At 39.5% G+C, this 13,168-nt stretch overlaps 2 protein-coding genes across 8 annotated transcripts in view; one reads left to right on the top strand and one right to left on the bottom strand.

Annotated features, from left to right (window-relative positions):
* The window catches only part of NDUFA9 (NADH:ubiquinone oxidoreductase subunit A9), a 42,667-nt gene extending 29,569 nt beyond the window's left edge, over window positions 1-13,098 (bottom strand). The window contains exons 1-5 of one of the 4 annotated variants that reach the window (XM_009180017.2): window positions 9,291-9,506; window positions 8,231-8,236; window positions 4,207-4,377; window positions 3,748-3,845; window positions 851-942 (exon numbers count right to left, since the gene is read on the bottom strand). In XM_009180017.2, coding sequence (XP_009178281.2) covers window positions 851-942; window positions 3,748-3,845; window positions 4,207-4,377; window positions 8,231-8,236; window positions 9,291-9,327 — 404 coding nt within the window. In that variant the 5' untranslated portion in view covers window positions 9,328-9,506. The other 3 variants (XM_009180016.3, XM_021921926.2, XM_021921925.2) reach the window with 3 other exon arrangements.
* The window catches only part of AKAP3 (A-kinase anchoring protein 3), a 40,358-nt gene continuing 36,885 nt past the window's right edge, over window positions 9,696-13,168 (top strand). For 2 of the 4 annotated variants that reach the window (XM_017945588.3, XM_031650208.1), the window contains exon 1: window positions 9,696-9,906. The gene's annotated coding sequence lies outside the window, so the exon portion shown is untranslated. Of the gene's footprint in view, window positions 9,975-13,168 lie in introns of all 4 variants that reach the window. The other 2 variants (XM_009217737.4, XM_003905827.4) reach the window with 2 other exon arrangements.

The following is a 13,168-nucleotide window of genomic DNA, read 5'->3' as shown; positions in this document are numbered from 1 at the left end:
AGTTGACAGCTCTGCGCACTGTCATTACTCTATACCATTTAAGGCCTACTCTAAGTTAGAAATCCAGTATACATCATGTTCTGCATTATCAAGGAATCCTGAGGCTGAGGCCCTTTAAAGAAACCTGACTGTACTGGTTGCTGAAGTGTTAGGAATCACTTCTTACCCCTGGGACTTTGTTTCCCACAAGGGAAAAAAAAGAAACTAAAAAAGGTCAGTCAACAATTTCATTAATATTAACTAATTGTTTACTCTGTACGATATACTATGTTAATCAATAGGGGGGACAAAAAGTTGAATAAGACCCCCAATGCATCAAAGAACTTACAAAATATTCGATGAGAAAGACATATATTAAAAAACTAAGTCAAACTTTAATGCTAAAAAAAGAGGTGTAAACAAAGTGTTGTGGATTATAGGATTAAAACATTATTTGTTAACAAACAATCCATACAAAGAACTGTTCAAATTAGTGCTTGCGTCATCTTCAATTAACAACACAGAAAAGACATCTAGAACACTGTCTACACAAGAACAACCAATGTTCAGCTTGCTAAACAGCGGAACAGGCAAAATCCTATTTCCCAACCCCATCTCAAAGGGACTGATCCAAGCACAGGACCAACACCAGCCATACCAATACCACCTACTGGCTTTTTATGGGCAGTATATCACACTGCTGACTTATACCAGACGGGTGTCACTGGGTATGCAAGTGATTGTTCAACCAACCCTTATTCACTAATTGAAAATGTCACTGTGGTAGCTGGCACATAGAAGGTGTCCAATGAAGGTCTATTAAACCCTAAGAAAGACTAAAGCAAAGAAGAAACGAGAGTCAAAGACTTACTTGGTTTCCCAGTCTCGTCCAATAAGATTGATGACCACATTGCTGTGTTCCACTGCTCGTCGGATAGAATCTTTATCTCTCGCGTCCCATTCCTGTAATAGCAGAAAGCAATCGGACGAAAACATACGGGTATACCTCAGCATTCAACACTTCTGCAGCCTCCTCAACGCAAGTTTCAAAGTGGGCCATCTGCTGTAGTCATAATATGGTGCCATTTCATACAAGCTCCACTTATTACAAGAGAAATGATGTCTCAAACTCCCTGCTGATTCCCTTACTCTTTTGGAGACAAACAGGTAAAAGTACACTTTACTCAGGTAATCAAATGCCAGAGCTAAAAAGGAGGCTATTGATTTTTAATGGAGCATATTTGCTTTTGTCCATCCAACTACTCCTTACTAAGTTTGAAAAGAAACCCAGTAAACCAAGTCTCCAATTCTGAAATACAGCCAAAGAAGCAAGGATCATTTGGGAGACAAGAGACTTTCCCTTCTTGACAGCAACCACTTACAGACTGAAGATAGGAAGAGTGTCTTTTAAAGATCAGTGTTAGTTGGGGAGATTCATGACTATTTTCTTACTTATTTCCTTTTAATTCTTTCCTCTTTTATAACCCCAGATCTAGTAATTCCTACATTAACAACATAAAAACAAGAGTCAAAGGGAACTACCTAAAACTTCAGGGTGAGTCAAGGGCAGGTTTCTATAAGCATTTCAATGGAAGATAACAAGTAACAAGAATTTCTTAGCATCAAATAAGTGCACATGCATGGGTCAGTGCAATGGGAAGGAGACACAGCAAGAAGGGAAAAGAGAAAGAAAGCGGGGATGAAAGAGAGAGAGAGAGAGAACTAAAATGTCTGTTTAATTTAGAAAAAACAAACTATAAAATCAGATTCAACAACAAAAAGATGAAGCCCCAGCAGGAAGAACCAGTTAGGACTGATGTTAGAAAGTAGGTTAAAAGACACAGTCTAGAAAAGTGGCTTGGAATCAAACAGACAGAAACGCAAATCCCAGTTTGCCATGTACTAACTTGGTACAAATTATCTCTTCAAGCCCCATGTAAAACTGGAAAACACATCTTACCTAATGAGGTTACTATGACGATTAAGTGAAATACACATAAAATCTATAGCAGTGAGTGATGTAATAAAAGAAAACCAAATTTTCAGGGATAAGGCCCAAGGGCACACAGTCAGGTGGGTAAACCAAGTGGCCATTCAGACAGCAGTTGCAAACAAAGACTAAAGACACCCCAAATAGTCCTTCTCTAAAATAAACACATAAACTCTAAACATATAAGCCTCTGAGTTCCCTGTGGTCTTGCTCATCCAAACATGCTCAGAGCACAGGTCGATGCTAGACACTCAGGAAATAAACCTCTGCAGAGATAATGGAATAGGTGTTATTTGGTTTAATTCCAATGGTTCGAAAGTTTTCACCTATCACTTTTTAAATACTTCAATTGTGAGGCTCTGACAAGGTGACCAACAAACTTAAGGCATGAAGAACTAGGAATAAGCTAAGCCTCTGTAACTTTAATACCAAGAAGATATTTCATAGTAAGATTTTGGAGAAGAAAAACATTTTGGAAATAAGAAATTTCTGATATAAGTATTATACTTAGCTTGTGAACAATGAGTCAAGAATAAATGAAAATGTGAAAATGAAATGAAAATAAATCAAAATTTGACTGGATTACAAATAATCTGTATGAATATTACAAGAGATAGTAAGGATGTTTAGCACATATTTTTTAAAAGGGAAAATGTATAACTCCATTCCTTACAGGACAATACAAGTAGGAAGTCAGCGAAAAGATCAGTAGATTGAAGCATCAAGGCCCAGACAGTATAGCAATCAATAGCTTGGCTGCAGACATTTGGGGCAGCACAACTTTTTGTGGAAAGGGACTGTCCTGTGTTCTGTAGGATATTTAACATCCCTGGCCTGTACCTAATAACCAGGACGGCTCTCCAATCACTGTGACAACCAAAGAGTTCCATTAGTCCCTCCCTTAATGGCCCTCCTTTACCCTCTTTCCCCTGCCTCACCCTGTTGGCAACTACTGGCCTAAAGGAAGAACCTGTAGATTAAAGAATGACAAAGGGAATGCTCAGAAAGGACTGTTCTAAGTTAAATCTATACTAAATAATCAAGTTACAATACACCCTATTTGTGAATTTTTTATGTTTATAGTGCACTATCCAATAGAAATATAACATGAGGCACATAAGCAAAAAAGAAACAAGTAAAATTCATTTTAATAATACAATTTATTTAACCTAATATATCCAAAATATTATTTTAATATGTAACAAATATAAAAAATTATTAATGATGAATTGTATATTCTTTTCTTCATACTGAGTCTTTGAAATCTGGTGTATATTTTATATGTACAGCATATCTCAATTCAGACTAGCCACATTTCACAGGCTCAGTAGCCACATGTGGCCAGTGGCTACCACACTGGACAGCACAGGTCTACAGCAGATTGACAAACTATAGTCCACAGGCCAAATTCAGCCTGCAGCCTCATTTTGTAAATAAAATTGTATTGAAATGCAGCCATGCCCATTTGTGCACATATTGTCTGTGGCCACTTCCAGGTACAAAGGCAGAGCTGAGTAATTATGACAAACACTCTATGACCTGCAAAGCCAGATAGATTTACTATCTGGCCCTTCACAGAAAACGTTTGCCAACTGCCAATCTAGAGCTTGCATGACAAAGGAGATGCCAGAACCTAGCTGAAAGAATGACCTGGGAATACAGGATGCCTTTGGTCCATTCTGGGAAGAAATTACTGCTTTATTATACTGCCTCTCACTCCCAAAAATGATCTTAGTAATTTATATTTGTCAACTTCAATCAGTCATAAAGGCCCTTACCAGAAACAGAAGCTGGCCCAGGTCACCCATGGGACGAAGGTGCATGGTGTCATATATATCACACCGATAGGGTATGATTACCTGTGACCCTATGCGTCCTAAAAGAGAATGGATTGAAAAAAGGATCAACATTAACATAATGTTGATATATTATACAATTGTGACTTGGTAAATATTTAAATTCTAGTATGGTATGTGAATTGATATTATATTTGACGAAAAGAATATTTTGCCATGCTAAAGATGCCATAGCTTTTCAGAGTCCCTTGTTTCTATCTTAATAATTCCTATAGAGGAACATGAGTGTGCTCTTAATGTCACAACAAATAAAGATTACATACATCCAAGATAGGAGTAATTCATAATACCATTAAAACAAAGAGAATCACAGCTCATGCTTCTCATCAGGCAATCCTGATCAATGGCAACGGAGCATATGAACTCAACAACTTTACTTACCAAGGTGGTTGACAACGTATCGCCCCAGGAATCCTGTTGCTCCAAACACAGTGGCCACGATCCCACTGACTGAGGAACGTCCACCTTTCCCATGAGGTATGACGGCATGATGAAGCTGGCGACAGGGCGGGCCATGACACACTGATGTGGCTATTGCAGTAATGGCAGAACCTTAAACAAAACCCCAAAGTATACAAACATGGCAAATATTATTATTTTTAAAACTGTGAACACAAATAGCTCCTTTCCCAAAAAACTTGTAACATTATTTTGCAATCAGTACTTTAGTAATTTAAGTATCAAGGGCAATAATAAACACAAATTACTACAACATAGAATCCACAGGACATGAGGAAATATATTCCCTACCCTATACAATGTAACTTACCTAAGAAGATAAGTCACATATTTAAAAAAACACATTAAACAGTCACAAAGTAGGAGAGTATAAGCCTATATGGTAAAAGGAACTGAGAATATGTAATAAAGGGGCAATAAGTCACGTTATCATGAGGAAGGATTCCTGGATAACATGTTTCGAGAAAGGTCTTAAAGAGGAAAAAAAAGAAACGATAGAATCCCATGAGAAACATATCACAATGCAGAGGTAGAATGAATAAGCCTAGCACAGGGCAACGCCAAAAACTCTCCTGGAACAGAATCTGAAACTGGTGACTAACAAAAAAGAAAGTTGAGGATATTAGTTGGGAGCAGAGGATTATTAGTACAGAACATTAAAAAAAAAAAAAAAAGGAATGCAGCTCAATAGTTCAGACTTACTATAAAACCACTGAAGAACTTCACAAATAATGATAAAAGGAGTGAAGGGCTTGAGAAAAGATGTTCTGACTTTTAGAAAGCTTAACAGCAAGAGATTTGTCAAACATTCCACCACTTCTTTTTCAGCGACTGAGGTTCTTGATACTACAATGACCCCTCAAAGTTCATGCACCAATGCTTACATCTTCTCTATAGCATGTGTGCAAAGAAATCATCTGGCTTTTGCCTGAACACCTGTGGAGTTGGGAAACTCACTACTTTCTGTAGCGGCCCATTCTGCTTTGAGCCATTCTAACAGAAAGAAAGTTCTACCACAAAGGGAATCAGTGACTTCTTCCCAGAACTTTTTATCCCCGCGTTCCTCCAGAATGACAAAGAACAAGTCTAATCCCTCTTCTACAATGAAGTGTAGCAATTATATCCCCGCTGAATATTTTCTTCTCCAGGTTAAACATCCCCTGTCCTGTCAAGTATTCTTCGTAAGGCAGGAATGCGAATCTCTTTTGGATATACTCCAGTTTTCAAGTTACTTCTAAATCCTTCGAGTAGAATTTTAGAGTTAGCTGCTCAACTTTCACGTAAGTAGAAACAAAAAGGTTTAAAGTGCTAACGCACTTCTACTCCAATAAACTTTGGAGCTTAGCATTCGTGCTTTGTACACTTGGGAGAGGTGAAAGACACAAATAGGACTTTCTTTAGAAAATCTGTGTTTGTTTTCTAGGTACACTTACAGGTGGCAATCTCCCCAAAGGCGATTGTTCTTCCCTATCCAAAAGTATGGAATCGGAGAAATGGCCTAGCTCACTGATAATGACAGAAATTAAAAGTAAACGTCATGGGCCATACACACACATCATATAACAAAATAATAACATCATATTAACAGCTAACTTTACAGAGCTCTTGGCAGGTGTCCAGCATTATTCTAAGTGCTGCACAGGTATTATCTTTTTTAATGCTATCTTTATCATCACTTTATAGATAAGGTTAGTGACTGGCCCAAAACGCTAGTAAAGGAGATTAAAAAGCAGGCCCGTGAGGTAGGAGAAAAACCCAGAAGGAAACAGAATCTGAAAATCAAAAAAAGAAACTGTTTCAAGGAGAGAAGAGTTAACTTTATCAAATGCTGAAAGTGAAGTAGGAAGAGGACGGAGGACCACAGAATCTGGAGGATGTGGCTGTAGGTGGCATAACTAAGAGCAATGCTATTGGATTAGTGGGACTGAAAGCCAGACTGGAGCAAACAAGAGAGGCTGTGAGGCAAGGAAGTAGATGAGGAGATAGACAATCCTTCTGAGGAAAGAGAAATGGGATTAGAGAAGCACAAGGACAGGGACATGTTTGTTTGTTTGTTTGTTTGAAATATGAGTTAACATTTATGTGCTGATGGAAATGACATGATTTCCATGGTAGAGGGAGAAAATTCCTGATTCAGGAAAGGGATTGAATAGTTGAGAGAGGATGAGATTGAATGCAAAGTGAAGGAACTGGCCACAGATCGGAACAGAAGGAGCTCACTCCCTGTAACAAGAGAAAAGGCAAAGAATTATCACATATCAACTATTAGAGTTTATGATGGGAAAATGACTGTTCTCATCTGATTCCTTTGATTTCTCTATAAAACTGAGAATGAGACAAAGCACATATTAGAGGTATTAGGAAACTGGCTATGTTAAGTAATGATTATGGAGACAAGGAAACCAAATTTCCTAGAAAAATGTGGCACTGAAAATCTACCTGAGATTTGTATTCATGAATTTAAAATAAGGCCAGTTAGTTTGGAGTTTTCCCTAGCCCCGTTCTCCACTGCTCGGTGGCAGGCAGCAAATTATGTGGAAAGTTTTGTTTAATCAGGTCAATGTTTTTCACAACAACGGGAGTTGGGCTGGGGAGTTGAGAATGCATTAAAGGGAATGATAAGAGTGATGAGTAAGGAAGTGAGAACATAGGATAAGACAGGGAAAAGATGGCAGAGTCAATGAACTGGGAAGAATTACTTGAGTTAAGGAATCAATACCTCAAAGGACTGTTAAGAGGATTAACATAAACATACATAAACCATGTAGCACATTACCTAGAGCACATTAAGCATTCTATGAATAATAGTTGCTTTTATTACTTTCAAATTTCTCTGAAGGTAATGTCACACTAACCTCACATGGCTATTTGTTTTTTTAATAATTATGGACCAAGCATTATTCTAGAAACTGTGACTATCATAGTAAAATACAAAACCCTGGCTTCATGAAGCTTACAGTATAAAGGGTTGATGAGAATTCATAACATATGGGCAAGATGATGAGATATGTGATAACATATGGGCAAGCATCTGTCACAATGCCTTGCAAATAGTAGGTGCTCAATAAATATGAATTATTACTCTCTTTGGTTCCAGCCTCTCCACTTTCTTCCATTTATAATGAGTACTATTAGAAGAATAATATTCTTTATTAATTATATATTCATTATATTTCTCTGCTTAAAATCCTACATTAGTTTCCTACTGCAATATCCAAACCAATAGTCCAGATATATTTGCTTGCCTACTGCATTTTTTTAAGTATTTATTTAAAAAATTATAGGCATGTTCTATGTAGTACCAATATGATATACACATTATAAATCACATATTACTTAGAATAGTGTCTGGTATACAGTTTAAACTACGTAAGTGTTGGCTATTATTACTATAGAAAACAGTTTTTAGGAGTTCTAATATTATATTTCCATAACTTATTAGGTCCTCTTGCACAACTCCCTTTGGAGACTACTGGTCTAAACTCTGCTTGGCTTTCAAAGGTCTCCATTGTCTGATCCCATCTAACACATTCAACCTCCTTCTCCACTATCCCAGATAGACAGGTAGTCATTTTACTGCCTCTTGAATACCTCATGACTCCATTCTCATCCACTTGTCTTTGCCAGAGGACTTTCCAGATCATAACAGCCCTAAAGAGAACAGTGGGAGCACTACAATTCTCCACTGGTCTTCCAATCATCCCTCAGTACCTCAAATGATACTAACCTTTCCCTTTTATGATTTCCTGTGATACTTAATAGTCTTGCCACACTTAACTATATACAGTTGTCCTATAGTGTGTGGATTATGTTACATACTAGACTTGCCTCTCCAGAATTTACTCAAAAACTTAACTTACCAGATAATAACACAGAGTGGTTAAGAACACAAGCTATGGTGTCAGTCAGAGGAAAGTAAGTTAAAAGAGAAAATTAATAAAAATACCTAGAACTGGAGATTGTAGATAGCAGGTACTCCATAAATAGTGATTATCATTCACAATCTACATTACATCATACCAATGTAACTGTTTAACAAGAACCAGCAAATGCCTTTGCAAAGACATTGTGACTACAAAACCATCCACTATAAGTGATGTGCACCACCACCTTCCCAGTGGTATGCAGGAGTTCTACCCAAGATGGAAAACAAACAAACAAACAAAAAAGATCTTCTAAACACTCCTAATTCTTGCCTTAGGCTGAACATCAAACCTATCTCTGGTGCTTTCAAAAATTTAAGGTGCAAGGAGCTAATCTCACAAATTCTGACTCAATAGCTCTACAACCAGTCCTCATTTCTAATTTTTATAAAGCTTTACGAGTAATTGACATGAGCCAATTTTGAAAGCAATTGATATTCTGTAACGACTAAAACACACTAAGAAAAAAATACAACTTTGGGGGTTTGATTGGAATATGTTTGTGGAAGAGTAGAGGGTGAAAGAATAACGATGAAGTGTAACCGTATTTCTAATTTCCTTGCTTTTTAGTGAATGGAAGGACAAATGTATGTTTTCAATTTGAGGAGTGGGGCAGATCCAATCAGAACAGAGGGGAAACTAAATAATGCTAACAAATTCTAACATAGCCTTCATTCTTCTTCACTTTCCTTTCCACCAAGCTCCTGATTCTTCTCTCCTCAAACATCACTCTCTCCCCCAGACCCCAACGCACTAGGCCCAACACATTCTACATCCGTAGAGATGCTCTTGGGTAAAAGGATGCTTTCATAAATATTCATTTAATCTTATCAGAGACTCCCTGGTACTGTAATATTATCATTTCCATTGTGCTCATATGAATTGAGACCCATTAAGGGTTTGCACAAGGTCATAAAATCAATCCAAGGAAATCTCTCGCCACTAGCCTTTTCTCTGCTCCCTTACACATTTCTCCCCCCGCCCCATACAAATATTTCTCATAACCCTAAACCCTTACAACCATAACAGAATTCTGATTCTCTCGATCTCTAACGTGTCCCCCGCATTCTCCTCTTCGCTTACAGCTGCTTAAGATCTTTTGTCCCCTCCCAAGGTGCATAATTGAGTATGTAAGCCGGGGAAGCGGAAAGCAAAAGGAGAAACCAGACAGAGGCAGCTCCAAACCCAGAAAAACCACAGTGCCTAGGAAGTCGGCGTGACCGCTGCAGCACGGTGCCACTCCCAAAACCTTAGATCCCTGTCTCGGAATCCCGATCAGGGGCCGCCGTTCCGGGTGACACTTACGTGACATTGGCAGGACCCGGACAACCCGGGATTGTGCGGCAGCCGCCATCTTTTCCCACAATCCCCCACGCCAGCGCTCCCGGCTGACTACGACTGCTAAGCTGGGTCAAAACTTATTTTCCACGCCTGTCTGCGCAGGCGCTAACCAGGAACGGATGGTTTCGGGTAGCTAGTTGGTTAAGAAGAAAGCTGGGAGAAGAAAGGAGACGGGAAGGGAGGGACAGCGAAGGAGAGAGGGAAGAAAGGAAGTGAAAAGACCTTGGCTGTTGGACTCTCAGATCTGGAATAGGCTGTATAGATGATCTCTTTGTTTATAATCTCTAATTGCCGAGGAACCTGAAGTTCAGAGTTAACCAGTGACTGACTCAGGACATGCAGAATGGCAAGACCCGAGGTAGAAGAGCTCACCTTTCCTGACTCTCAGTTTCCTGTTCCCTGAAAATGTCAGCCAGGGCAGCCCTGGTGAGTCCGAGAGAAAAAGGAGGCGTAGCCCTCCGCGTTCAGGAGGTCCAGGGCCCAGGAGAGAGAAAATGGGGGACAAGGACGAGGGGAAAAGTGGAGAAGAGAAACCGAAATAGGGTGTGTCCCAAGTAAATGTACGTCGAGCCCGCCAAGCACATTCTCCCCTAGGGACACTTGCGCCTGCTGTTCGCCTTTCCTGGAATGCTCACTCAGGTGTCTGCACCAGCTTAAGTCTCTGCTCAAAAGTGACCTCTTCGGATAAAACTTCTCTGACCATCGTATCCAAGGTGGTAATTATTCCACCAATTTTTGGTTTAAGTTTATATACCAAAGCACTTATCACCACCTGGCATATGAATCTAGGAGTTCTTAACCAGAAGTGTGATTCATGAGTGGGCTTCAGGAAATGTGTGAACTTCCTGAAATATTACGTAAAATTTAGTGGCCATGTGTGCCATCTGAATATCTGTCTAAGGGGAAACTGCAGATGGCTGTCTCTAGCGCAATGGTTTGTAGTTTTTTCTTTAACTATGGACTGCTTTGAGAATCCGCATTGTTCTACAAAGAGCCATCTAGAAACTGAGGAAATTCCAGGTTAGACTAAGCACTTGGATTTTAAAATACTTTATTCTGGTCAACCTCTCCAGATTCCTGGGTAGGAGACAGCAACCAGTGATCCTGTGAAATATACTGTAGGCTTATCAGAAAACCACCTAGTTTGGGGAGGGTGGGTTCTTCTAGACTTGATAATCCTTCCATTGCTTTGTTTTTTCGGGAAAAGTATGTGTTTCTGGAATAGACAAAAAGGCCTGTGATGAGTAGGGTTGTAGGAGTTGCTTATTACTAGGCTTGAAATCTTGGCTGTTTCCACTGTATCCTACCCCTACTGTTTACTAAAGTGTTGCCTACCAAATTGAATTGGAAGAGAGAAAAATCCCTTGAATTTCATCAGAGAAGCTTAGTAGTAATACTACACTGTCATATTTCTTGGCCTCATCCTATGTTCACTTAACACAATTTGCTAATACTTGATTCTGGGACCAATATAGATACTAACATACTTTCCTTATTCAGATCAACAGATCCTGACTGTCATCAGCAACCTGCTAACTCCTGTATAACACTGCCAATTATATAATTTAAAATCTCTAAGTTAAACACTGCCTCATGTTCTCAGTTCTAGTTTCAAGGTTGCATGGTGTAATTAAAACAACACTGACTTTTTTTTTTTTTTTTTCAGTGACGGGGTCTTACTATATTGCCCAAGCTTGTCTCAAATTCCTGGGCTCAAGACCTCCTCTCACCTTGGCCTCCAAAAGTGCTGGGATTACAGGCATGAGTCACTGTGCCCGGCTGAAAGAACACTGATTTTTAACACCTAGAATACTAGATCCCATTCCTAGTTTTATCAGTCATTAGTTGTGACCTGGACAAGCTTCTATACCTGTCTAATAGGGTAAATAAAACCTACCCTGGTACCTCAAAAGATTATTATGAGAATTGGGTGACGTAAGGGATGCAAAGATGCTTTGTCACCTGCAAAGTGCTATATGTAGGTCCATGCAGTACTATTCAAATACCACCGAAGTATCAAAATCTTAGAATGTTAGAGCTGGAAGAGATTTCAGTAGCTCAGCAAGCCCCATTATTTTAAAGAGGAAGAGGTCGGGTGTGGTGGCTCATGCCTATAATCCCAGCACTTTAGGAGGTCGAGGCAGGCAGATCACTTGAGGTCAGGAGTTCAAGACCAGCTTGGCCAACATAGTGAAACCCAGCCTCTACTAAAAATACAAAAATTAACCGGGTGTGGTGGCATGCACCTGTGATCCTAGCTTCTTGGGAGGCTGAGGCACAAGAATCACTCGAACCTGGGAAACGGAGGTTGCAGTGAGCCGAGATTGTGCCACTGTACTCCAGCCTGGGCAACAGAGTTGAGACTCCATCTCAAAAAAAAGAAAAACAGAAACTGAGATATATTGACAAATATATTTGACTAGTAGGTGTACTTTCTGTGAAAAGAATACAAAAGCTCTTTTGAAACAATATAAAAGATCATCAATGGATAACTTTTTTTTTTTGAGTCTCACTCTGTTTAAGTGATTCTCTTGCCTCAGTCTCCCGAGTAGCTGGGATTACAAGCATGTACCACCATGCCTGGCTAATTTTTTGTATTTTTAGTAGAGACAGGGTTCTGCCATGTTGGCCAGGCTGGTCCTGAACTCCTGACCTCTAGTGATCCACCTGCCTCAGCCTCCCAAAGTGCTGGGATTACAGATGTGAGCCACTGCACCCAGCAATAAATAACTTTTTTGAAGGAACTCTGTGATAAACCCGTCACTTTTGAATCTATTGCAGTTTTCATCACTATCTCGTGGTCATGCTTGGAAGTTCTTTTTGCTTCATGGAAACTATATATTAGTCCTATATTTAATCATTAATTACAGAGTAGCTGAGGAAACATTTTCACAGAGAATGCAGTAATAAAGCATAGAAAGAGTAGCTAACCAAATGCCTATTGGTATGATTTTTCCCACTACAGTTTCTCGGGTCAGGCATTGCAAAAGATAAATTAGGGTCATTGTATCTCTGAGCATCTAAGACAAATTATAACCCAGAGATGGTCAGTTTAGGCAAAATATCCTAAAAATAATTTTTTTACAAACGGCAAGATGTGTATAAATAAGAAGAGTCCTGGCTGGATCCAACAAAATGAAGTGATTCCATGGGATTTGCATAAAATGTAGACCCTCAGTTTTTTTATTTCTTATCTTCCTCTGCAGCCCTCTAGATTTGTTGATACATAATACTTACTCTGCTGCTTTAAGTGGAATCCATTGGCAAAATGTCCCCCTCCTGTATTCCCCCGCCTATATTAAACACTCTAAAGCAGGGGTCCCCAACCCCCAGGCCATGGACTGGTACCAGTCCATGGTCTGTTAGAACCTGGACACACAGCAGGTGAATGGTGGGCAAGTGACAAAGCTGAGCTCCACCTCCTGTCAGATCAGTGGTGGCATTAGATTCTCACAGGAGCTTGAACCCTATTGTGAAAAGTGTAGGTTGTGCGCTCCTTTTGAGAATCTAGTGCCTGATGATCTGTCACGGTCTCCCATCACCCCCAGATGAGACCATCTAGTTGCAGGAAAACAGGGCTCCCACTGATTCTATATGATGGCATAATAGTAGAAATAAAG

Source organism: Papio anubis, chromosome 9 (assembly GCF_008728515.1).
Source record: "Papio anubis isolate 15944 chromosome 9, Panubis1.0, whole genome shotgun sequence".
In the NCBI taxonomy this organism is placed as follows: Eukaryota; Metazoa; Chordata; class Mammalia; order Primates; family Cercopithecidae; genus Papio; species Papio anubis.
The sequence above is the reverse complement of the archived record's forward strand: the minus strand, read 5'-3'. Positions and strand labels throughout refer to the sequence as shown.